The 27,173-nt window shown below is 44.6% G+C and overlaps 2 protein-coding genes across 2 annotated transcripts in view; one reads left to right on the forward strand and one right to left on the reverse strand.

Annotated features, from left to right (window-relative positions):
- The window catches only part of LOC137647195 (nucleolar protein 16), a 40,407-nt gene extending 16,992 nt beyond the window's left edge, over window positions 1-23,415 (reverse strand). The window contains exons 1-3 of the mRNA XM_068380525.1: window positions 23,318-23,415; window positions 15,087-15,206; window positions 1,573-1,693 (exon numbers count right to left, since the gene is read on the reverse strand). Coding sequence (XP_068236626.1) covers window positions 1,573-1,693; window positions 15,087-15,193 — 228 coding nt within the window. The 5' untranslated portion in view covers window positions 15,194-15,206; window positions 23,318-23,415. The remainder of the gene's footprint in view (window positions 1-1,572; window positions 1,694-15,086; window positions 15,207-23,317) is intronic.
- A 1,768-nt stretch (window positions 23,416-25,183) lies between these two features.
- Window positions 25,184-27,173, forward strand: part of LOC137647196 (multidrug resistance-associated protein 1-like) — a 61,010-nt gene continuing 59,020 nt past the window's right edge. The window contains exon 1 of the mRNA XM_068380526.1: window positions 25,184-25,298. The gene's annotated coding sequence lies outside the window, so the exon portion shown is untranslated. The remainder of the gene's footprint in view (window positions 25,299-27,173) is intronic.

Here is a 27,173-nt window from a genome sequence, read left to right on the forward strand (position 1 = left end):
AGTATAACAAAGATGGAACCAATTAAGTCTGTCAAGTCTAATATACATACATACATATACCAAGGCACTTCCCCCAATTTTGGGGGGTAGCCGACATCAACAAATGAAACAAAACAAAAAAGGGGACCTCTCTTCTCTACGTTCCTCCCAGCCTGACAAGGGACTCAACCAAGTTCAGCTGGTACTGCTAGGGTGCCACAGCCCACCCTCCCACATTATCCACCACAGATGAAGCTTCATAATGCTGAATCCCCTACAGCTGCTACCTCCGCAGTCATCTAAGGCACCGGAGGAAGCAGCAGGGCCTACCCGAACTGGGTCACAATCGCTCGCCATTCATTCCTATTTCTAGCATGCTCTCTAGTCTAATATATGTAGAAAAATTTATAAACCTTTGGTGGAAGTTCTGATGTCAGAACCCATAATTCTTTTGTTTTAGCTTTCCTTAGTTTAAAGGAGGGAGAGTAGTTCTCAAAAAAAACCTCCTGTATTTCAAACCTATTATTACATGACCAAAAGGGGTACATGACATAAACAGCTACAAGGGTTTGTATAGTCCATTTCTTTTAGCGAGTCATATTTGCACCAACTCGCAACCGTGCCCTTTTAGCTTGGAAAAGTTTCCTGGTCGCTGATTGGTTAGAATTATCTTGTCCAACCAATCAGCGATCAGGAAACTTTTCCGAGCTAAGGGGGCACCGGTGCGAGTTGGTGCAAATATGACTCGCTAAAAGAAATGGATTATAGTTAGTGTAGGAAAAAACAAGAGATAAGAAATGGACTATAGTTAGTGTAGGAAAAACCAAGAGATAAGAAATGGACTATAGTTAGTGTAGGAAAAACCAAGAGATAAGAAATGGACTATAGTTAGTGTAGGAAAAACCAAGAGATAAGAAATGGACTATAGTTAGTGTAGGAAAAACCAAAAGATAAGAAATGGACTATAGATAGTGTAGGAAAAACCAAGAGATAAGAAATGGACTATAGTTAGTGTAGGAAAAACCAAGAGATAAGAAATGGACTATAGTTAGTGTAGGAAAAACCAAAAGATAAGAAATGGACTATAGATAGTGTAGGAAAAACCAAGAGATAAGAAATGGACTATAGTTAGTGTAGGAAAAACCAAAAGATAAGAAATGGACTATAGATAGTGTAGGAAAAACCAAGAGATAAGAAATGGACTATAGTTAGTGTAGGAAAAACCAAGAGATAAGAAATGGACTATAGTTAGTGTAGGAAAAACCAAAAGATAAGAAATGGACTATAGATAGTGTAGGAAAAACCAAGAGATAAGAAATGGACTATAGTTAGTGTAGGAAAAACCAAAAGATAAGAAATGGACTATAGATAGTGTAGGAAAAACCAAGAGATAAGAAATGGACTATAGTTAGTGTAGGAAAAAACAAAGAGATTATTTAACTGTCTAGTGACTTCCATGTAGTATAGAAATGGGTCCGTGACCCATCTGACCTCTATTGCCATTACGAGTCTTACTAGTCATAAAGATTTGAAAGTTTCCATCATAATTCTAAGCAAGAGGTACGATATTTTCTCCTTACACAGAGAACTTACCATTGGAGTTATTAGTTCCTCCTTCTTTGGTTTTATCTTGCACAGGTTGAACACGAGTCCCATCTCGTCTACGTTGGCAACGGCAGACTTCTTATCATCCCAGTTTTTCTTGATTGGCTGGCTGGAAAGAAATTAAAACTTCATTAGGTTGATTAAACAAAGGACTACTACGGAACATCTGCATGATTCCGTTAGGAATATAAATTAATCCTTTATCTAGATGGTAAATAAAGAATAAATATGTCCAGCGGGTCCCAAACAAAATTTTTAACTCCACAATAAACGCCATAAAATTCTCATAGCGTACTTTAAACTCAGGCACACTATTCCATCTCATTTCTCTTCATGTTTTTTTTTTATATCTTTATTTTTATAGTTTATCTATGAAAGACTTATCTTGATGTTTCTTTTCTTAAAATATCTAATTGTTCATACTTTTCTTGTATTTTATTCATTTCCTTGTTTCCTTTCCTTGCTGGGCTATTTTTCTCTGTTGGAGCCCTTTGGGCTTATAGCATCCTGCTTTTGCAACTAGGGTTGTAGTTTTGCTTGTGATGATAATAATAATAAACTAAAGGGGCACTCAGTAGAGCGCAGACCTCCGCCGCGACAGCTTATCTCTTGACCTTTTGCTCGACCTTGACATTGATATTTGGCGTGGATTTTCACACACTCAAATATGAACCAAGTGTGAAGTCTCTGTGACAACGATGTCCTAACTTATGGCTGATTATGTGAATTGGCCATTTTGCTTGACCATGACCTTGACCTTCCACAATTTAATAATTTCCAGCTTTTTATACAAGTTAATCCCTGCAAGTTTCATTACTCTGTGAATGAAATTTTGGCCAGGAAGTTGTTCACAAACATAACCGCCTCCTAACTTCATTGGCGGAGGTAATAACTGTGAATAATTACAATAAGTGAATTTAAGACACAGATTGGCTTGTGAAAAAAATTCATTGAAATGAACAACAGTCACCATTTCTTTGTATCACTCCCTCAAACAAATCAAGAAACAAATGCAGTCACACTGCAACTCCCAAAAAGAAGCCTGTGTTATAAGACAAGCTGTGTGTGGCAAGTCTCGAAATATACAGCTTAGTATTGGAGACAGTGAGGACGTTCAATGTCCATTAGGGTCTGGGGGAGCGCCAGTTTCAGCTAGACCAGTGGTTCTCAACCTTTTACTACCATGCCCCCTCCACAATTATTTTTTTATCGCCACGCCCCCTCCCCCTCTTGCATATAAAGATAAATTTCACTTGCAGATTTTATATGAAAAGGAATAAAAAAAGCCTTATGGGTTGTATAGTCAATTTACTAAGTAGGAAATAAAGTGAGATAATTGACATTTTCACTTCTACAGGATAACTTGCTTAACTTATTTAGTGAGATACCTGACACTGCTTCTTGGATACCAGATCTTGAATACGAGGTTTAATGTTAGAGAGTGCACAACGTAAATCATCTTCCACATCCAGGCGGTTTCTGTATTTTGTTTTTATAGCAGTGAGCGTAGAAAATGCAGTTTCACACAGGTACGTTGATCCAAACATTGTTAGAACCCGAAGAGCCTGATGTGAGATCAGAGGGTACACAGAATGGTATTTAATCCAGAATGTCTCCAAATCCAAATCGTTGAATTCATCCTTAGCTGTGGAATTAAACTTTAACTCAAGAAACTCCTCTTGAATTTCCTCAGCAACATTAGCGAATTCACACTGAAAAGGATTCCTAATGAATTTCCAGGATTCACGCATGTCATCTATGTCTGGAAAGTATTTCGTGAATTCTGCTTTCAAGCTGCTTAGATGAGTGATTATAAGGATCTTTAACTCAGGGTCAAGGTTACCATGAGCGAGCCCAGAATCTAAGTTCCTAAAACTGGCTGCATTTCCCTGCTGAATTCGACATTTCCAGAGGTCGAGTTTGGCCATGAAAGTTCGAATGGTGTCGTGGCGAGAGATGATGTGGATATTTTTCCCTTGTAGTTTAAGGTTCACTGCATTCAAAGATTCAAAAATATCCACCAAGTAAGCTAGAATTATCTGAAAGCTGTCAGACTTGAATTTGTCAAGAAGGGCTGCCTTCTGCTGTGAATCTAGAAATATTATTACTTCTTCTCGTAGCTCATAAAGCCTTTCAAGCATGTTTCCTTTTGATAACCATCGTATGTTTGTGTGAAAAAGCAGGGCTTCATGTTCAGAATCCATATCTTTACACAATAATTTGAAGAGACGACTGTTTAAGGCTCCAGATTTGATGAAATTTACTACCTTTATAGCCACGTTTAGAACATCCCTCATTTCAGCAGGCAAAGTTCTGGATGCTAAAGATTCACGGTGAATTATGCAGTGTGTACTTATTACAGAAGGATTTTTTTCTTTCACCTTTGTGATGAACCCAGAACGCAGGCCAAACATGGCTGGGGCTCCATCATTACACACCCCTATTAGTGAGTCCCAAGAAAGTTTATTTTCCTTAAAAAAGTCTGATGTAACTTTAAAAATGGCTTCTGCTGTTGTACAACTTTCCATGGGGCAACAAAACAAAATTTCCTCCTTTATATTGTTGCCTGACACAAAACGAGCATACATCAAGAACTGAGCACACTGAGCGATATCGGTCGTTTCATCACACTGGATTGCAAAAACAGGCGAGGCTCTTACTAGTTCGAGTGTTTGTTCTTTGATATCTTGAGACAGTTCATGGATCCTTCTCTGGACTGTATCGTTTGACAGGGAAATTTGGGAAAGCTTATTTGCACTATCTTTACCAAGAATGAGTTGAGCTGCACATAGTATACTTGGCTTTATGAGAGTCTCTCCAATGTTATGGCTCTTCTTGCTCTTTGCAATCAACATGGAAATTTCATAAGAAGCCTCAACAACCTTTGATGATTGTTGTCGAAATACCCCGCTGTCATCCATTTTCACTTGCTTCAAGGTGTGTTTTTTTGTTTCAAAGAATGCCTTTGGCTTGTCAACTAGACCAGGATGTGCTGTTTGCAGGTGGCGTTCCAAGCGTGAGGGTCGCATTCCATCATTGCTCAGAGTCTTGTAACATATCACGCACTGTGGGACCTCTGTGTCACCCTTTCGGAGGGACACAAATCCAAAACGAATATAATCTTCGTTATACTTCCGCTTCTTGGCACTCATTGCAACATAGTTGGAATGAAACTGGCAAAACGTATCTGCGATCAAGATAATATGCATTTGTAAATTAAGGTATTTTTCACCTCTTGATGATAACCACCACAGTATGATTATCACAGCTACATGATCAATGAGTGAGAAGGACAGAGAAAGAGGGAGAAAGATATATCCAAAAATTTTTGAAAATTTTGAGGCTAAACACGAGATTGGCAGAAAATTGAGACAATATAAGAAATACATCCAGCCTTGGACGTTAAATTAACCTTGAAGGAAAAGAAGAAGGAAAAAAGGAGAGGAAATAATATATATATATACACATATATATATATATATATATATATATATATATATATAGAGAGAGAGAGAGAGAGAGAGAGAGAGAGAGAGAGAGAGAGAGAGAGAGAGAGAGAGAGAGAGAGAGAGAGAGAGAGAGAGAGATACAAACATTTATAACTAAATTTTATATACATACATATATATATATATATATATATATATATATATATATATATATATATATATACACACGAATCTCTCTCTCTCTCTCTCTCTCTCTCTCTAATACAGCCCTATATATATATATATATATATATATATATATATATATATATATATATATATATATATATATATATATACATATATATATATATATATATACACACGAATCTCTCTCTCTCTCTCTCTCTCTCTCTCTCTCTCTCTCTCTCTAATACAGCCCTATATATATATATATATATATATATATATATATATATATATATATATATATATATATATATATACATATATATATATATATATATATATATATATATATATATATACACATGAATCTCTCTCTCTCTCTCTCTCTCTCTCTCTCTACTCGCTGACTCTACCTCTCTGACTCGGTCACTGATCATATGGTTGAGATAATCATGAAGTGGTGGTTATTAGTACATCTTCTTTTGCAAATAGTAAAATTTGAGACCATTAACTTATGATTTTTACAATATGAAGGAAAAATAAATAAAACAAAATAACATCTTCAAAATTTTGCAGTAATCTTAGCAACGGTCTCTCAACATATTTCGGTATATTGATAAACATAGAAACTGATAGATTTTTTTTTTTTCAAATAAAGGACAATAACCCCACCAATGCAGGGCAGCCCATCAACGACACAGGGAAAACAAAACTAGTCAAAAATAATTGATAGGAAAAAAAATTAATACCCAGAATATATCTCTCCCCTATTCTTTCATTCACATTCTCACAAACCTGACAATGTTAATGGGTCGATAAGAAACTGAGATAATGTACCTCAACAATTTCGCCTGTAGAAACGGCAAGGAAGAAATGTTCAAATACTTTCGGACATGTGTGGTAAACTGGGAGTGTTGACAGGGACTGTGTTGATAGTGTGTACGGTGGGACTGGGTGTGAGAAACGGATCTCATAGCTCACCAGTAAGGGACACGTATTATACACGTCCACGACAGGCAATGTACTCTACAGTAGCCTACGTGGAAGGAGAAAGCATGAATTAGTAACTATGATATTACTTTATTATAAAAAACTTTTACCATTATTATTATTATTATTATTATTATTATTATTATTATTATTATATTTTTTACTATAATGTCTTTTTTATTTAACTGATCTAGTCTAAAATAACACAACTTATTTTTTTTTCATTTATAGCTGCATTATTCTCCTGAGGCTCACGCCCCCCTTTGAATCCTCTTGCGCCCCCCTAGGGGGGCATGCCCCCTGGTTGAGTAACACTGAGCTAGACAATACAAGCTCCCACTAGACATCCGAAACACGATTGATATTAATGCTTTGAAGATGAAACTGAATATTTTCTTTTTTTTAAGTATTTTGAAAATGTGGACTTGACAATTAATGTGGAAAGAGGCTTTTTATTTTCTTTCCTAGGATATTCAAAATGACATTATAACTACAGACAGCATTGGCTTTCCCCTCAAAACGTCACTTCAAATGTCTGAACGCTGTGCCGCCTTTTTCTATTGTAAACATGACAAATTCGAAGATAATTTGTATTTTTCCTAACCATACAAACCTTAGCTATTTACAGAGGGTTTACCTTTTAGCGCAGCTGAAATGACGAGCCAATAGTTTTAACGAGGGTTAATTACCCCCGCGCTAGTTAGCGGGGGGTGGGGAAGGGTAGCTTGCTACCCCTCCCCCCTCCACACACCGGTGACTTGCTTCACTTCACTTAGAGGTAGGACTTGACTTGGGGGTCAGGGATGGCGGGCACATATGTGTAAATAGCTAAGGTTTGTATGGTTAGGAAAAATACAAATTATCTTCGAATTTGTCATTTGTTCCGTAACCGAAATACAAACCACGCTATTTACAGAGGGTGACTTACCCCTTAGGAAGGGTGGAAAGTCCCCAGCCTTACTGACTTCGGCATGCCCGGGTGCTCGATCCCTCAGTGAGCAGCACTAGAGAGAGGGAGCCCCTGTACCTCACAAGTTCCTAGCATCGCTAGAAACGAGTGGCCTACATAAGCAGTGTGAGGAGGAGAGTGTGACTCGTCCTATGAAGTTGACCTTGAGACCTTCAGATAGGAATTCTAGGATAGGACGTTCCCCATACCACCTCGTCAGGGTATGGGAGACGCAACAGTATTAAGCTTAATACTAGGAGCACAAAGAAGCATGGGTTACCTGCAGAGGTCGAGGTCAGCTATGCGAGGACCAGGATGCTGCTTCCCCAAGAGAGGGGAGAATGAAGAAAGAAGTAAGGGTCAGACATACTCTTTCATTCACGCAGACTAAGACCGGGTAACAACGCCCTCAACCTACTGCTACTTGTCCAAAAGGAGCCTGAGGTTAGACCAGCTGTTGTGCAGCCACCACAGGGCCGATAGAAAACGTATCGAGGCTCCTGTGGGTCACGTCTTGCAGGTAGTGGGCTGTGAAGGTCGTTTGACGCTTCCAGACCCCAGCTTGAAGTACCTGTGTCACAGAGAAGTTTCTCTTGAAGGCCAGGGATGTAGCAATACCCGACATCGTGGGCCCGAGGGCAACGTGACGGAGGAGGGTCAGGATTCAGGGCATGGTGGATAACCCTTCGAATCCAAGCTGAGATGGTGTTCCTGGTGACCCTCCTCTTAGTCCTGCCTGTGCTCACAAACAAAGCTCGCACATGAGGACGGACTGCAGCCGTTCTCTTCAAGTAGTGCCTCAGACACCTCACTGGACATAGTAGCAGCTGGTCTGGGTCGCTTGTTACAGAACGGAGACTCGCGATCCTGAAAGAGTCGAACCGAGGATCCGGCACTCCAGGATTCTGAGTCTTGGCAACAAACTCAGGGACGAACCTGAACGTTACCTCCCCCCATCCCCTTGAATGGGCGATGTCGTACGAGAGACCATGAAGTTCACTAACTCGCTTGGCCAAAGCCAAGGCGAGTAGGAAAGCCGTCTTCCAAGACAGGTGGTGATCAGAGGCCTGGCGTAATGGCTCGAAGGGAGGTCTCTTAAGAGACCTGAGGACTCGAACCACGTTCCAAGGAGGGGGTCTCACTTCCGACTGGGGGCAGGTAAGCTCATAGCTACGTATGAGTAAAGAGAGTTCTAGCGATGAAGAAATATCCACGCCCTTCAATCTGAAGGCCAAGGTTAAGGCTGAGCGATAGCCTTTCACTGCCGAGACAGAAAGGCGCATTTCCTCTCGCAGATACACGAGGAAGTCCGCTATTGCTGGAATAGTGGCATCGAGTGGAGAGATACCCCTTCCACGACACCAACCACAAAAGACTCTCCACTTTGCTTGGTACACTCCCTCAGAGGACCTTCGCAGGTGCCGAGACATTCTCTCCGCAACCTGTTGCGAAAAGCCTCTCTCCGCGAGGAGACGCTGGATAGTCTCCAGGCGTGAAGCCGAAGCGAGGCTATGGCCCTGTGAGGGACGCCGGAGTGGGGTTGTCTGAGAAGCTCGTGTCGTGGAGGAAGCTCCCTTGGGAGTTCCGTCAGGAGTTGCAGAAGGTCCGGAAACCATTCCGCGTGATGCCATAGCGGAGCTACCAGAGTCATCGAACAGTTGACCGATAGTCTGGTCCTGTTGAGCACCCTTCTCATCAGACAGAACGGTGGGAAGGCGTACACGTCGATGTTGTCCCACCGTTACTGGAAAGCATCTTGCCAGAGTGCCTTGGGGTCCGGGACTGGTGAGCAGTACAGGGGCAGCTTGAAGTTCAAGGCTGTCGCGAACAAGTCCACAGTCGGGGAACCCCACAAAGTCAGGACTTTGTTGGCTATCTGAGGATCCAAAGACCACTCGGTACTCACTATCTGCGAAGCCCTGCTCAGACTGTCGGCGAGCACATTCCTCTTGCCAGGAATGAAGCGAGCTGATAGTGTTATCGAGTGGGTTTCGGTCCACCACAGAGTCTCTATTGCAAGATGGGATAGCTGTTGCGAAAAAGTGCCTCCCTGCTTGTTGATATAAGCCACTACCGTGGTGTTGTCGCTCATCACCACCACGGAGTGCCCCGCCAGGGACCGTTGGAACTGCTGAAGAGCCAGAAAGACGGCCTTCAATTCTAGCAGGTTGATGTGTAGGCACTTTTCTTATTCTGACCAAAGGCCTGAGGCCCTCTGGTTCAGAACGTGCGCCTCCCACCCTTCTTTTGACGCGTCCGAAAACAGAGTTAATTCCGGGGGGAGGACGAGAAGACTCACTCCCTTCCGCAGGTTCTCGTCGGCCAGCCACCACCGCAAGTCCGTCTGTTCCAGAGACCCCATTGGGATCAGAATGTCCGGGGAATCGGATCCTTGATTCCACCGGGACTTGAGCCGCCATTGAAGGGATCTCATCCTGAGGCGGCTGTTTGGAACCAGACGGGCCAGGGAGGATAGGTGGCCTAAGAGACGCAACCACGATTGGGCGGGGAGTTCTTTTCGCCCGAGGAAGGGTTCCGCCACCCTACTCAGCCTTGCTATCCGGTCGTCTGATGGAAAGGCTTTGTGGAGATTGGTGTCTATTAGCATGCCTAGATAAACCTAACGTTGGGAACGGCTGCAGAGAGGACTTCTCGAGGTTTACCACGATCCCCAGATCCTGGCAATGATCCAGAAGCCTGTCTCGGTGCCGAAGAAGGGTCGACTCCGAGTCTGCTAGGATCAGCCAATCGTCCTGGTAACGAAGGAGACGAATGCCGTTCCTGTGCGCCCAAGATGAAATCAGGGTGAACACTCTGGTGAACACCTGAGGAGCTGTGGAGAGACTGAAACACAGCACCTTGAACTGGTAAATCTTGTTGTCTAGGCAGAATCTCAGGTACTTCCTGGAAGACGGATGGATTGGGATCTGGAAGTACGCGTCCTTTAGATCCAGTGTGCACATGAAGTCTTGTGGTCTCACCGCAAGTCTGACCGTGTCTGCTGTCTCCATGCTGAACCGGGTTTGTTTGACAAACCTGTTCAGAGCTGAGAGATCGATGACGGGTCTCCAGCCTCCAGTAGCCTTCTTTACAAGAAAGAGTCGACTGAAGAAGCCTGGGGAGCCTTCCCTGGAGGACTTACCGCCCCTCTTGACCTTGGCTGGAAAGGGCTGGGGCTTAGACACCACATTCTTAGCTGCCGGTGCCTGTTTGGGAGCCTTACGAGGCTGTTGCTGCTGTTGTGGCGGGGCTGGAGGATTATAGGGCCGAGTTGTAAGGGCCCTATAGAGGAGGGAGTCCGTGGTGGATTTCCTCCACCTCTCAGCCGTTCGCTCCATGTCTTGAGGCTCAAACAGGCTCTCCCCCAGAAGGGAAGCATGTCGGAGCCTACACACATCTACGGCGGGGACCTTCGGATGGAATCTCTCGGACACAGCATCGCGACGCTTCAACACCGAGTTGGCCCACAGGGTGGTAACCTGGTGCGCCAAAAACTCGATGGAGCGGGTGCCCGAGAGCAAGAAGGTCTCTAGGGCCTTCCTATTGGTCTCCTTGGACAAGTCCTCCGATCGCAATAGGATGCCCAGAGATCCTAGCCAAAAGTCCAGCCACGAAGTGGCCTGCATGGCACACTTAGCGACCTTCTCGTGGCTAAGGATCTCTGCCGCCGAGAACGACACCTGCCGGGCAGAGAGTTTCTCAAGGGGAACTCCCTTCGCCAGCTCCTCCACAGAGTGATGGAGAGGAAGAGCGAGGTTGTGCTCACCCAGGATCTCGAAATACCTCCTCTGCTGAAGACGAGGAGGAGGGATGAGCTTGTTCCCGGCAGTGGAACGACTGGAGGCAAGAAGTGCGAGCTGAGCGTTGGCCCTAGCCCTGGCACTCTTCAGCCCCCGAGACCAGGGCAGAGCCGCACTGGTCTTAGGGGCCTTCCAAATGTCAAACACTTCATCCAAAATCGTGTCTTTACCTTCACGGGGGACGATGACTGGATCCATAAGCCCGTTAAGTTGCCTTATCAGGCTTAGGACCTGCCAGAAGGCATGTTCGGATTCTTGCTGTTCTCCTCCCTGCGGGCTGGCAGCTAAGTCTCCTGCCCCAGGGATCTCTTCCTGGGGTGACACGTGGAGATTCCCCTGGGTAGTCGTGGGTTCCTGACGAATCCTTTCAGAGGATTTAGGGATGGTCTTGGAGTCCTTGGATTCCCTCCTGGGAGGGATACAGGATCCCAACAACGAGGTTCGAGGGGCCCCTTCCTCACGAGACGATTCTCCTGCATGAAGCGAAGTCTCCCCCCCTGGTGCCGAGGGGAAGACTACCGCCCCACTGGACTCACCTGAGGACGGAAAGGCCTCGTCCACGGGAGAAGGAGAGAGTACTCGTGCAGGAGAAGGGACCTTCGCGACCGACCTCTTGGGAACCAACTTCGCCCTGGGGGAAGTCACCACGAAGTCCACTCCTCTCTTTCTCTTCAGCGTAGGAGAGACAGCCGTTGGTTTGTTACCCTGGCTGGCGAGTGCTGGTTTCATTACCCTCACTAACGCCCGTGCCAGAGGACCAAACCAAGTCTGTTGCTCCAAGGACACAGAGTCCGAAATCCTCGCTAAAGGGAAAGGGATCGGACGATCCTTTGGAGTGGACACCACGGTACCTGCCTGAAAAGAAGGTGGGGAAGAATGCTGTACTAACCTCTCCTCGTCCTGCACTACCAACCTGTGTTTGGATGGAGGTGATCCAGAGTGCCGTCTAGGAGCACGCGTTCCTGCTGCTACCACCGGCTGCGGAATTCGCCGCGAACGATGGTCGCGCGGGCGCGCAGGTGGATGATCGCGCGGGCGCCCAGGCGAGCGGTAGCGCGGGCACGCAGGCGAGCGGTCGCGCGGGCACGCAGGCGAATGATCGCTCAGGCGAGTGGGCGCGAGGATGGGCAGGTAAATGAACGCGTGTCCGAGGCGACAAACGCAAGCGTTGGCGCGACAGCGAGGGAACGCGCTGCCGCGTAGGTGAGGAAGACCGCTGGCGATGTAGATCCACGGGCGATCGATGATGAGCTGGTGAGTGCAGTCGCTCAAGTTGGCGATGGCGCGATGTGGCATGTCGACGCACTGGCGAGCAGCATGCGCAGGTGAATGACCGCGTAATGGCAAGCGATGGTGAGCAGCATGCGCAGGTGAATGACCGCGTAATGGCAAGCGATGGTGAGCAGCATGCGCAGGTGAATGATCGCGTGATGGGGTGCGATGGTGATCAGCATCCGCAGGAGGGCGATCGTGCAATGGCGAGCGATGGCGAGCAGCATGCGCAGGAGGGAGATCGCGTGATGGCGAGCAGCATGCGCAGGTGGGCGATCGCGTGATGGGGAGCGATGGTGATCAGCATGCGCAGGAGGGCGATCGTGCAATGGCGAGCAGCATACGCAGGAGGGCGATCGCGTGATGGCGAGCTAGAAGCTGGCGAACCATGTTCCTTCAGGAGCGTTGGAGAACGTTGGCGCGCTAGCTGTCGCTGTTGAATAGGCGATACTAAGATCGCCTGTGCGCGCTGGCAAGCAGGTGAACGCTGGCGAGGAGGTAATCGCTGGCGCGTAGGTGATCGCTGGCGAGCAGAAGGTCGACGCGTGTCATGTTAAAGGACAGGTGGCGCGGCGCGTTCACGAGCAGGAACTGGAAGATCGCTGGCGCGTTGGCGAACATGTGTTTTTGACACACGCGCAGCACGATGTTGCGTAGCCACAGGACCAGGCAGATGGTGAGCCGAGAGCTCAGCAGGAACTAAAGGGTGGTCAGAGACCGCAGGGCGATGGTCCTCAAATGAGCGCTGACGCTCAGAAGAGAGCTGACGAGCAGGAGAGCGCTGGCGAGGGGGGCGAACATCAGGAGAGAGCCGACGAGCAGGTGAGCGTCGGCGAGCAGGAGATCGCCGACGAGCAGGAGAGCGCCTGTGCGCTAGCACTGCTCGCGGAAGGGAAGGATCCCTTAGCCCCGAAGGGACCGTTGCCCGTCGGGTGACGAGTTCTCCAGAAGGCGAACATCTGGCAGGAGATGGTGAGCGGTCTGCAGAGAGGTTCAAGGAAGGCGGAGCTGTAGGTTGAGGCTGACGAGGAGAGTCCCCCCCCCCGAAGGATGAAGACCCAAAAAGGCGCCTCTTAGTCTCCCTGTAAGGGGAAGGGAGGCCCTTGTGGCGTAGCGGACGGTGAGCCTTACGGCGGAGGCGGCCTCGGGGAAGATCGTCGGGACCATCGGTCCTCCGAAAGGGAGTCTCCGTCAAAGCACTTCCCTCAGAAGGAAGCTGAGCAGCAGCAGAGACCGAAGGACTCACTTCCCCCTTCGAAGGATGTACGGAAGGGGGAGGAGAGCCTTTAGCACCATCATCCGCAACAGCACCTGCGGCGGATTACCCAGCCACGTCAGAGGCCTCTGTCACCACGACGTCGACAATAGACAGAGGGTCTACCTCTGCTACCGCCGGCGACTGCTTAACAGCGGCCCCCAACGAGACAAGGTCAATAAGAGCGACCCTGGAGGGCAAGCCCTTAAGCCCCAGGGACGACCAAATCTGTGAAAGGTCATCACTGGTTAAGGCATTATCAATAACCTCCCAAGGAGGAGGAGGGGGATCCGCCTCGCTATGGGAGGCGACGCCCTCTCCCCCCACCGAAGGTCGGGAAACAGAACAAGGGCCTGCGCTCCCACTCGGCCGACTCTCCTTAGGAGGCGGACGAGGGGGAGCTTCGGAGGAGGTTTGGGCGGCGGAAGAAGAGTCCCGAGAACCTTCCTCCTTCAAGGCTAACCCCGGAGGAGAACGGTCTCTCTTGGACTTCTTCTTACGCCGACGGCCAAACCTCTCCCACTGGGAGGCAGACCACTTCCTGCACTCACGGCACACGTTCTCCTGGTCACACCGTCAGCCCCGACATTGAGGGCAGAGGGTGTGCGGATCCGTATTCACTTCCGACATGAAAGTCCCACAAGGACGACCGGCAACTCCAGGGCATGTACGCATTGTAAAGTAATAATAATGAAGGTCAACTTCCAACCAACACACACGCTGAAAAGAAAAAGCAGAAAATTAAAGGCTGTCACGAGGACGATGAGCAGACACGTCTGATCAGCGCCGAGCCAAAAGTGAAGTGAAGCAAGTCACCGGTGTGTGGAGGGGGGAGGGGTAGCAAGCTACCCTTCCCCACCCTCCGCTAACTAGCGCGGGGGTAATTAACCCTCGTTAAAACTATTGGCTCATCATTTCAGCTGCGCTAAAAGGTAAACCTTCTGTAAATAGCGTGGTTTGTATTTCGGTTACGGAACAATTGGGTTTTGAAGGAATAAACGCACGCTTCATTTTACCTAAAAGTCTTCGCACGGAGAAATTGTATCATTAAACTTGACAATTCGCTGCAAAAAATATTGCAGGAAATTGTTATTCCTGTTGATATGTGCAATAGAGATCCCTCAAACATAAGAATTTTGGACATGTAGCTTAACTACTACGAGCAATATTAATAACTGATCGATCGAGACATCAAATTATATCACTTGAAGGCTATCTCCACACATCTCCAGCCCTTCCACCTAACAATTACTTGCTTACTATGATAAAGTACAGTATAGCTCTAATTATTATTATTATTACTAGCTGAGCTATAACCCTAGTTGGAAAATAAAATAGAAAAATAGGATGCTATAAGCCCTGTAAAGGTTCAAACAGGGGGAAAAATAGCCCATTGAGGAAAGGAAATAAGGAAATAAACGATATGAGAAAAGATGACCAATTAAAATATTTCTAGCCCACTGACGACAGGAAATAAGGAAATAAATAAATATGAGAAATAATGAACAATTAAAACAAAATATTTAAAAAAACAGTAACATCAACACCGATATCGTAATTCATATATAAACTCAAAAAACTTATGGAAAACATCAAAATGTCGAGTAAAAACGACTCACATCTCTATGTTGGGGTTCAGCCTCTTCTTACGATTACGTTGCCGTTTCTTCGCCGTGTTCTTGTACTGGAATCTCTTCCTCTGTCTCCTCCGCGATTTGACCCCCATGATGTCCGACTATCTGGGAATAACGAAATACATCGGAGTAAAATAACTAAGGTATGAAATAAACATAGATTTGACATCAGAATAAAAAAATATATAATTGTAAGGTGTAAAACAACACAAGGTTTGTAAAAATGGAAAAATTAAAATATATGGGAAAAAATACTTTTCAAGTAAAAATATGGAAAATTGTCAAAAAAATAAAATATTAGACAGGTATTTCTGTTTCTATTTCAAATAATCAAACTGATTACTGTCAAAATAAATAATTGGGGTGAATGTAGTTTATCGGGACAGGGCGATACCTTTCTTATTAATAACCTAATTTTTTTTTCTTATGGGGAAGATGTGTTTTACTATGAAACAATATACCATAAAATGAAGATATTTTATATTTTCTAAGTTCAGCCCAAAAAGGGGGTCCGGGGGCTTTCCCGTGCCTGAGGTTGTGATCTGGGAACTACTAGGTTCGGTAAGGTTGGGTTTGTATGATAGCGACAGTGGTTGGGAGGTCGCAGGGGGCGTTAGCCACCCCTGTTAGGTCATTAGGAAGGTAAGGACACGGCTTGTAGGTCAGGTTATGGGGGAAAGTTTGGGTTAGTTGCTGTCCATTTTTCTCGGCTACGGAAAAATGTTATTTTTATAATAAAATAAATTTTTGAATATACTTACCCGGTGATTATATAAGCTGCAGCTCTGCTGCTCGACAGAAAACTCTACGTTAAAAATCCGCCAGCGATCGCAATGCAGGTAGGGGGTGTACTTCAACAGCGCCATCTGTCGTGCAGGTACTCAGTACTCATTGTAAACAAAGAACTCAATTTTCTCCTCGGTCCACTGCGTCTCTATTGGGGAGGAAGGGAGGGTCCTTTAATATATAATCACCGGGTAAGTATATTCAAAAATTTAAAAAATTTATTTTATTATAAAAATAAAATTTTTCAATATTAAACTTAGCCGGTGATTATATAAGCTGAATCACACCCAGGGGGGTGGGTAGAGACCAGCAATAAATGTTTACATTATTATGAGCTAAGGATTTTTTATTTCATTTTAGCAGTTATCAAAATAACAAACATAAAATAAATAAGTACCTGGTAAGGAAGTCGACTTGAACAATTACTCTGCCTTTTTAAGTACGTCTTCCTTACGGAGCCTCGCGATCCTCTTAGGATGCTGAGCGACCCCTAGGAGCTGAAGTATCAAGGGTTGCAACCCATACTACAGGACCTCATCAAAACCTCTAATCTAGGCGCTTCTCAAGAAAAGAATTTGACCACCCGCCAAATCAACCAGGATGCGAAAGGCTTCTTAGCCTTCCGGACAACCCAAAAACAACAATAAAAACATTTCAAGAGAAAGATTAAAAAGGTTATGGAATTAGGGGAATGTAGTGGTTGAGCCCTCACCCACTACTGCACTCGCTGCTACGAATGGTCCCAGGGTGTAGCAGTTCTCGTAAAGAGACTGGACATCTTTAAGATAAAAAGACGCGAACACTGACTTGCTTCTCCAATAGGTTGCGTCCATTATACTTCGCAGAGATCTATTTTGTTTAAAGGCCACTGAAGTTGCGACAGCTCTAACTTCATGTGTCCTTACCTTCAGCAAAGCTTGGTCTTCCTCACTCAGATGGGAATGAGCTTCTCGTATTAACAGTCTGATAAAATAGGATAAGGCATTCTTTGACATAGGCAAAGATGGTTTCTTAACAGAACACCATAAAGCTTCTGACTGTCCTCGTAAAGGTTTAGTTCGTCTTAAATAGAACTTAAGAGCTCTAACAGGGCATAAGACTCTTTCTAGTTCATTTCCAACCATATTTGATAGGCTTGGAATATCGAACGATTTCGGCCAAGGACGAGAAGGTAGCTCGTTTTTGGCTAGAAAACCAAGTTGTAAAGAACATGTAGCCGTTTCAGATGAAAATCCGATGTTCCTGCTGAAGGCGTGAATCTCACTGACTCTTTTAGCTGTGGCTAAGCAAACCAGGAAAAGAGTCTTTAAAGTGAGATCTTTAAAGGAGGCTGATTGTAGTGGCTCGAACCTTTCTGACATGAGGAATCTTAGTACCACGTCTAAATTCCAACCAGGTGTAGCTAAACGACGCTCCTTCGTGGTCTCAAAAGACTTAAGGAGGTCCTGTAGATCTTTGTTGTTGGAAAGATCTAAGCCTCTGTGACGGAAGACTGATGCCAACATGCTTCTGTAACCCTTGATAGTGGGAGCTGAAAGAGATCTTTCTTTCCTCAGGTATAAAAGGAAGTCAGCTATTTGAGTTACAGAGGTACTGGTCGAGGATACTGATACTGACTTGCACCAGTTTCGGAAGACTTCCCACTTCGACTGGTAGACTCTAAGAGTGGATGTCCTCCTTGCTCTAGCAATCGCCCTGGCTGCCTCCTTCGAAAAGCCTCTAGCTCTCGAGAGTCTTTCGATAGTCTGAAGGCAGTCAGACGAAGAACGTGGAGGCCTTGGTGTACCTTCTTTACGTGTGGCTGACGTAGAAGGTCCACCCTTAGAGGAAGAGTTCTGGGAACGTCCACTAGCCATCGAAGTACCTCGGTGAACCATTCTCTCGCGGGCCAGAGGGGAGCAACTAACGTCAACCTTGTCCCTTCGTGAGAGGCGAACTTCTGCAGTACCTTGTTGACAATCTTGAATGGGGGGAATGCATAAAGGTCTAGATGGGACCAATCCAGTAGAAAAGCATCTATATGAACTGCTGCTGGGTCCGGGATTGGCGAGCAATATATTGGGAGCCTCTTGGTCATCAAGGTTGCAAAGAGATCTATGGTAGGTTGGCCCCATGTGGCCCAGTCTCTTGCACACATCCTTGTGTAGGGTCCATTCTGTTGGAATGATTTGTCCCTTCCGACTGAGGCAATCTGCCATGACATTCAAGTTGCCTTGGATGAACCTCGTTACTAGAGAAAAGTTTAGATCTTTTGACCAGGTGAGGAGGTCCCTTGCGATCTCGTACAACGTCATAGAGTGGGTCCCTCCTTGCTTGGAGATGTACGCCAAAGCCATGGTGTTGTCCGAGTTCACCTCCACCACTTTGCCTTGAAGGAGAGACTTGAAGCTTTTCAAGGCCAGATGAACTGCCAGTAGCTCCTTGCAGTTGATATGCAATGTTCTTTGACTCGAGTTCCAATTTCCCAAGCATTCCCGACCGTCTAATGTCGCGCCCCAGCCCGTGTCCGATGCGTCCGAGAAGAGAACGTGGTTGGGAGTCTGAACAGCCAGGGGCAGACCCTCTCTGAGGCTGATACTGTCCTTCCACCAAGTCAGGGAAGACTTCATCTTCTCGGAAATGGGGATCGAGACCGCTTCTAGCGTCTTGTCCTTTTTCCAGTAAACAGCTAGGTGATATTGAAGAGGACGGAGGTGTAGTCTTCCTAACGAAACGAACTGTTCCAGGGATGATAGTGTCCCTATCAGACTCATCCACTGCCTGACTGAACATCGTTCCTTCTTCAGCATGTTCTGGATGCATAACTGGGCTTGACTTGTTCTGGGGGCCGACGGAAAAGCCCGAAAAGCTTGACTGTGAATCTCCATCCCTAAATACACAATAGTTTGGGATGGGACCAGTTGAGACTTTTCCATATTGACCAGGAGACCCAATTCCTTGGTCAGATCTAGAGTCCACTTTAGATCCTTCAGACAGCGACGACTGGAAGAAGCTCTTAGAAGCCAGTCGTCCAAATAGAGGGAGGCTCTGATGTCCGCTAAATGAAGGAATTTGGCTATATTCCTCATCAGCCTCGTAAACACAAGAGGAGCTGTGCTTAGGCCAAAGCACAGGGCTTGAAACTGGTAGACAACCTTTTCGTAAACGAATCTCAGAAAAGGTTGGGAGTCTGGGTGGATGGGGACGTGAAAGTATGCGTCCCTTAGGTCTAAAGAGACCATCCAGTCTTCCTTTCTGACCGCTGCTAGAACGGACTTTGTGGTCTCCATGGCGAACGTCTGCTTTGTGACAAAGACATTCAGCGCACTGACGTCTAGCACCGGCCTCCACCCTCCTGTCTTCTTTACCACTAAGAAGAGACGGTTGTAGAAGCCCGGGGATTGATGGTCCAGGACTTTGACTACCGCTCCCTTTTCTAGCAAGAGAGACACCTCCTGTTTCAATGCTCGTCTCTTGTCTTCCTCTCTGTACCTGGGAGAGAGATCGATGGGAGACGTTGCTAGAGGGGGTTTTCGTACAAACGGGATCTTGTACCCCTCTCTGAGCAAATTCACAGATTGTGCATCTGCGCCTCTCTTCTCCCAGGTCTGCCAGAAGTTCTTGAGTCTGGCTCCCACTGCTGTCTGAAGAAGGTGGCAGTCAGACTCTGCCTTTAAAGGACTTGGTTCCTTTCTTCTTCCCACGTCTCCCTTCGGCACGAGCACCTCCTCTGCTGGAGGCTCTGCCACGAAAGGGCGGAATAAATCTGGACGCTGGAGTGTCCATCCTGGGTCTTGACAAGGTAGGCAAAGGGGTGGCTTTGCGGGCAGAGGACGCAACCAGGTCATGGGTGTCCTTCTGAATCAAAGAAGCAGCAATCTCCTTAATCAAGTCCTCTGAAAAAGGCACTTAGAGAGAGGAGCAAACAGAAGTTCTGATCTTTGACACGGTGTCACTCCAGCTGACAGGAAAGAGCAAAGGTTCTCACGCTTCTTGAGGACCCCGGATACGAACGAAGCAGCAAGCTCACTAGATCCGTCACGTATGGCCTTGTCCATGCAGGACATGATGAGCAAGGAAGATTCCTTGTCAGAAGGGGAGATCTTCCTGCTCAAAGCTCCCAGACACCAGTCCAAAAAGTTGAAGACCTCGAAGGCTCTAAATACTCCTTTCAACAGATGGTCTAGGTCCGAAGGTGACCAGCATATCTTAGAGCGTCTCATGGCTAGCCTGCGGGGAGAGTCTACAAGACTTGAGAAGTCGCCCTGGGCAGAGGCAGGAACTCCCAAGCCGAGAACTTCTCCTGTGGCATACCAGACGCTCGATCTGGAAGAGAGTTTAGCAGGGGGAAACGTAAAGGCTGTCTTCCCTAGACTCTTTTTGGACTGCATCCAATCTCCTAAAACTCGTAAAGCTCTCTTGGACGAGCGTGCGAGGACGAGTTTCGTAAAGGCAGGCGAGGATGACTGCGTACCTAAAGCAAACTCTGACGGAGGAGAGCGAGGAGCCACAGACACAAACTGGTCCGGATACATCTCTTTGAACAGAGCAAGAACTTTTCTAAAGTCCAAAGAGGGTTGCGTGGTCTTGGGTTCGTCAAGGTCCGAATGTGGTTCATCAACGTGTGCCGCATCGTCATCATCAGAGAGTCCATCATCCGAGAATTGAGGAGGAAGCGGCAAAGGAGTAGGTATCGGCTGGTCAGCTGAGTCCGGTCGCACGGGTGCACGCGTGACTGAACCGGACGCAACGTCATGGAACTGTTGCCCAGTCTGTGAGCTGGCAACAACCATAGCAGCGCGGGGACGCACAGCGTCTACTCCAGACTGTCTAGTCTGATGTGGGCAAGCAGAGGCAACCACACTGGGTTGCGGAGGTTGATGCACCGCGTCAAAACAAAACAACTTTGACGGTTGTTGTACCTCGCGAACGTCAACGGAAGGTTCCGTGCGTCGCTGAACGTCAACATGCGGCTGGCAGGGTACACTGGAACGCATGGGTGGCGGGACTCTCTCAGCTGGAGTGCGCAAGAAGGTCGCCTCAGCGTCCACAGGACGCACAACCGTGGTTGGTTGTAGGCAAGAGGTTGGTGCAGCATCAACCTTCTCCGCACGAAAGTCCTGCATCAGAGACGTTAACTGATACTGCATGGTCTGCAGCAAAGACCACTTAGGGTCTACAGGAGCAGGTGCGGCGACAGACGGTGTGACTGCCTGAGGCGGTACCGCTTTGCCTCTCTTAGGAGGTGAGCAGTCATCGGAAGACTGCAGCGAGTCCGAACTGACCCAGTGGCTACAACTGGGCCGTTGGACTTGCGCGGAAGGGACCGACTTGCGCTTAAGAGGTCGTGAGACCTTGGTCCATGGTTTCTTACAAGAAACCTCTTCCGCAGACGAGGAATAAATGGGCTCTCTCGTCTCTGTGTGGGTGGGGCGATCTTGGGTAGATACGCCCGAAACCACGGAGGGAACGTCTGTTCGCTGATTAAAGCCTCTCGAACCCTTTGGTCGTACGACATTGCTTCTCCCCTGGACTTGGGAGCTTGCAAGAGGTCCCGGACTAGGAGGACGACTGGCACGAACAGACGAACCCTCAAGCGCAACACTATCCACAACACTATCACTCACTTTATCACTTCCCACTGCACTCTTACACTTCAGCTCCTTGACGTCCGCCATGAGCTGGTTACGGTCACTAGCCAAGGACTCGACTCTCTCACCCAGAGCTTGGATGGCACGCATCATATCTGCCATCGAAGGTTCCTGAGTGCCAGAAGGGGGATTAGGAGCAACCACTACAGGGGAAGGAATAGGTTGTGGGGCATGAGAGGAAAAATCAACGGAACGAGATGAACTTCTCCTGACTCTATCTCTCTCTAGCCTACGTGTATATTTCTGGAATTCGATAAAATCGAATTCCGAAAGCCCAACGCATTCCTCACAACGATCTTCCAATTGACAGGTTTTATCCCGACAATTGGAACAAACGGTGTGAGGATCGATAGAGGCCTTCGGAAGACGCCTTGAACAGTCCCTAGCATTACACTTCCTGAATTTAGGGACTTGAGAAAGGTCAGCCATTTTGAATTGGTCAAAGGGGAATTCAAAAACTATCCAAAGTCATCAACAAATAATCCGATATCAAAAAAAGAATGCAAGGATTTATTGAAGAGAAAGCCTGCACAGCGAAAGCTCAAAACTAGAAACGTGTATTTCACCAAATAGTTGTGAAAACCAATCCAGTTAGCAACAGCGAATTAGTAGGTCTTGCCGGTGGCACGACAGAGAGAAAATTGAGTTCTTTGTTTACAATGAGTACTGAGTACCTGCACGACAGATGGCGCTGTTGAAGTACACCCCCTACCTGCTTGGCGATCGCTGGCGGATTTTTAACGTAGAGTTTTCTGTCGAGCAGCAGAGCTGCAGCTTATATAATCACCGGCTAAGTTGAATATTGAAAATTTTGTATACTACAGTATAACAATAACAGTTTGGCATAACTCTACACTTAAGAAAAGGATCTTACCCTTTACCCAACAGTTTTATTTCATACCTTGGAGCCTTTCTATATCAGCGGCCAGTTTGTCCGGCGAGCATAAAAAATAAACGCCAACTAGCCTAAACCCCCCCCCCCCCCAACCTAGAAGACACTTCCTTACCTATCTACCCGACGGGAGGCACTAAGGCCACTCGGCAATCCCTCTTACATTACCGTTTTCTTAGTTGCTGGTCACCATGCGTATAGGTGGCCGCTTTCATACATACACCCCATTGCATTTTAGGCATGCTATAAAAATGGCGGCTGAGGAAAAGTCGCAGACCTCTACGTAAGATCGAGTCTAACTTAGGTTAGGGTATCATATACTAGAACACAGCCAAGTGGTCTCTTTACAATTAAAGCAGTGGATATAATCGGCTACAGCCTAAAATTTTTTGAAAATCCTATATTTTGAATTCGAATCGGCACCTGCGACTAAAAAAATAATTCTTATGCCTACCTCAACCAACTTTTAATGTCCTTAGAGAAAATGAGGAGACTGCGACCACAAATGACCTAACCAAACTTGAAAAATCATATTCTTGCTCATGGCAGTGCAAGGGTACAGTTTTACCACATGTTGATCCTAGCCCAACATATATTGGGATAACCTACATAGGGATTATAATAGTGGGGGGGGGCGTCTTGCCAATTAAAAAGACACTAAAATATAAGCTAATAATAATAAAGACAACAAGAGGGGGGATTAACCCCCCTCCATAATTCGATAATTGATCTACGATATGATCGACTTGGGGGTACCTCATTCGAGACACTTATTAAAGCCAAAGGAGTATTAAAATAGGCATATTTAAATTATTAAGAGCATTAATATAATTAATAACTTGATCTAATGTTAAATTTAACCTTATATAGTTAATAATTATTATATTTAACGATGAAATACAACTTACGATGAAGACAGACTAGATTGAAGAGTTTTGGGCCCACGAGGTTAAATATCCACTGAGAGTTCACCCTATAGAACGGCTCACCCTCTCTCTCTCTCTCTGAGGATATTTGACTTTCTGTTTATCTACTTATTATATGTTTTGGTTACGTATTAAATAAGTTTTTTTTTTCAAATCTCTCTCTCTCTCTCTCATGCATAAGCAACTCTCTGGTGGATATACGAGGTGCCTCACACTGAGGGACCTAGGGGAACCCAAACATAGAATAAGGCAATAAGGTAAGTCTCTCTCTCTCTCTCTCTTTTATTTATTATCACAAGTCCCAAATTCATGGTATCTTCTTACACAAACTAAACGGTGCTACTATAGCGTGAGGTCTACCACACTATAGCGTGAGGTCTACCTCCCGTTAGCACTATAGCGTGAGGTCTACCACACTATAGCGTGAGGTCTACCTCCCGTTAGCACTATAGCGTGAGGTCTACCGCTGAATTATTCGTCCCTCATAGATAAGACACATTTCATACATTTGTTTAAGCAATAAACACTCAATTTAAACATATTTTAGAAATGTCTTAGAATGATCATTTGAATTTTAATTACATTGAAAAACAAAATAATAAAGGTAAAAATAAACATGTTATCATATTTATTCTAGCGATACAAAACAATAAACACTTAATTTAAACATATCTTAGAAATGACTTAAATAGATAATTGGATTTCTAATTACATTTAAAAAAAAAGAATAAAGGTAAAAATAAACATGTTATCGGTCTACTGCTAAATTATTCGTCCCTCATAGATAAAACACATTTCATACATTTGTTTAAGCAATAAACACTTCATTTAAACATATCTTAGAAAGGACTTAAATGGATAATTGGATTTCTAATTACATTAAAAAAAGGAATAAAGGTAAAAATAAACATGTTATCATATATTTCCATACATTTATCCTAGCGGTACACACTTCGTACATCTTCTAAGAAAGACACAAATAGATCATTGGAATGTTTTCTCATCACCTTCCAGCAAAAATAAAGATGAGACTGGAACAGCTGACGACCAACACCTCGCATAAATCTTTTCAGAATCATCGTTTTAGCGTCCAACCACGATCGCTCAATTGCCTGTCGCTGGATCCACATAATATTGCTGGTGGTTCACTGTAGAATGCTGGTACCCCCATGGCATTTAAGTTGCAGAAGGTCCAAGCTTGTCGCGTGGTAGACCTCACCCTCCGCCTGGGTAGGCGACATATGGCGGTAGACCTCACGCTATAGGAGCACCAACTAAACTTTTCCACTATTCATTTTTTTTTTTCAATTTTTCCTTTATTTTACGTCAATTGACTTTGATTTTATGTTTAAGAAATTTAATGTATATAAACTTATTACACATTAAAAAATATCAACATCTTTACTCACAATTTGATATAGAATAAAATAAAAATAAATTTTCACTTGCATCAAGATTTATATATGCAAAAACACTATATCTAAAGTAAAATTTTTAGGTTATTTAAATATACTTTTAAGTGCTCAATACTATTCAGAACATAATTCATTATTTTTTTCTATATGAGCCTACTCTAAATAAATAATTGCATTTTATTCACAAATAACAGCCTTAATTTCACCAATGGTCTCCGAATTACATTGTATAGACTAAATCTTACATATATAAAATATAATTTAACTCAAAGAACTTTATAATTAAATTGAAAAAAAGTTATTTCTGAAGCCACCAGTGGGAGTAGATTTTTCAATATGGCGGACATAAGAGAACGTTTATTTCGTGTTTTGATGAAAAGGTTAACCATCTAATTATTGCATATATCTATTTCTTTTAAGTTATGAGTGACAATGACACTTCTTCATTTGTATTCTGTAAGATCATTGTACGGTCACGTGGACGGAATATTGTAGTTGTCTTGAATTGTGATAGATTTATACAGTAGTGGAGCAGTTGTATTATATAGGTGAGGGTTATTTATGCAAATTATCATAAGAGTAATTGGAATAAGTTAATAGCATTTATGAGAATTTATAACATTTCATATCTGGTTTTGCCCACTTTAAGGTGTGATGTTGTGAGTTCAAAGCCTATGCAAAAACTATCGCTAATTGTGTAATAGGATAACAGCTTTATAAGTTATTAATTAGAAATTTTTTTTCAGATTTTTTAGGTGAATTTGTATAATGTTTGTTGGATGTAATTGATAAATGCAGGCATGTTTGTATATAAAGATGATACTATATATTTTCTTGGTTAGGTTAGGGTAGATTACATTGGAGTTATTGCAACACTTTAATCAAAGACACGGAAAATCATTAGGCCTAACTGTTCGCAGGTAACACGAGCCTAAAGTTACCATCAGGCCAGAAATTTAAACGGCCACTGAGGTCTCCAGTCTGGTCCAATAACCCTGAAAACTGCATTTAGAAATTTTATATAATGGATTTTTAAGCTTTCAGAATGTAAATACAAACAATTTTAACAAATCAGTTTTATTGGAAATCACTGTTGTAATAGGGTAATGATATATTGTTAATATTGGACTAAACTTCCCCATAGGCTATGCCTATTGAACCATTGCTATAAATATGAGGTTTATATGCCTTCTTTGGACCTTCAAATAATTATGTTGGTTTGTAGAGTCTTCAATACGTTTAACTCCAGGTGTCACTTCAAATCCTCATCCTCCGTGCCGAGTCCTGTAACCCATCCTAAGCCTAAAAACATTTGCCGTTTTACGTGCTGATGGGAAATTTTATCTTCATATTTATATGCAGGAATGAAATGAAAACATCTGTTGCAGCAAAGGAAAGGATTTTGATAATACACAGCAAATTTTACTCGTGAAGTTAACTAATTGATATCTCCAGTGTTTTATGCCATACAAAACATTAGTAATTTTATCCATAGCCAAGTTTTGCATAAAACTTTCATATCCTGGACTCTTGGTACAGTACCAATATCCTTCGATATATTCAAATGTATTCAAGGAAATATTTAGTATAATACATACAGGAAAACATATTGCTTTGATATAAAAACAGAATTGATCTTCAAGCATTTATAAGCTAGAAGCAAAAATAGAATTTTTATATAAATGTTTCAATCACAAGAATAAAATTATATTATCTGACTAGATCGTCAGAAGAGAAAAGACATCACTTTGACATATTTTGTACGTGACATTCTTCCGAAAATGAGGTTTTATTATTTTTCCAGGTCCGATTATCCCTGGGATAGCATTACAAGACAATAGACTGTCAGAATAAGCCTACTTTGGTGTGCCAGAATTATGCTGTTTGTCTGTCACATTTTTGTTTATGGTTTTTGTTGGGAGACTTAGTTCCTTTGCATCTCTGCAGTATGGCATAAACGCTTAGTGAAACTTCATTGCTAGATCCTCGACTTCTCGTCTTCCATTAAGATTTGTGCTCGTTGACTTGCGGTCAAAGAAGAATGGCTGTGTTGTTTTCATCTGTTAGGGGAAGCCAGTGATGCTTCGTGATGTGTCCAATGCTATATCGGGGTTGCTATCTAAAGCCGGGTCCACACGATCGAGCATGCCCGACGGGCAAACAGTGATATCAGACCACAATAGTTAGTAAGAATGAGGGTTAATGACGTCACAAGCGGGAAAACCACAGATCTTGCATCATAGCATACAGTGTTGCCAGATCCCTGCCTTTAGTTTTCCCGCTTCTGACATCATCGACCCTTATTTTCACCAACTATTGTGGCCTGGTATCACTGTTTGCCCGTTGGGCATGCTCGATCGTGTGGACAGGGCTTAACAAGGAGAGTCTTTATACCCCAATTATATGAGGAACAGTTATATGGT

This window comes from Palaemon carinicauda, chromosome 9 (genome assembly GCF_036898095.1).
Source record: "Palaemon carinicauda isolate YSFRI2023 chromosome 9, ASM3689809v2, whole genome shotgun sequence".
Classification (NCBI taxonomy): domain Eukaryota; kingdom Metazoa; phylum Arthropoda; class Malacostraca; order Decapoda; family Palaemonidae; genus Palaemon; species Palaemon carinicauda.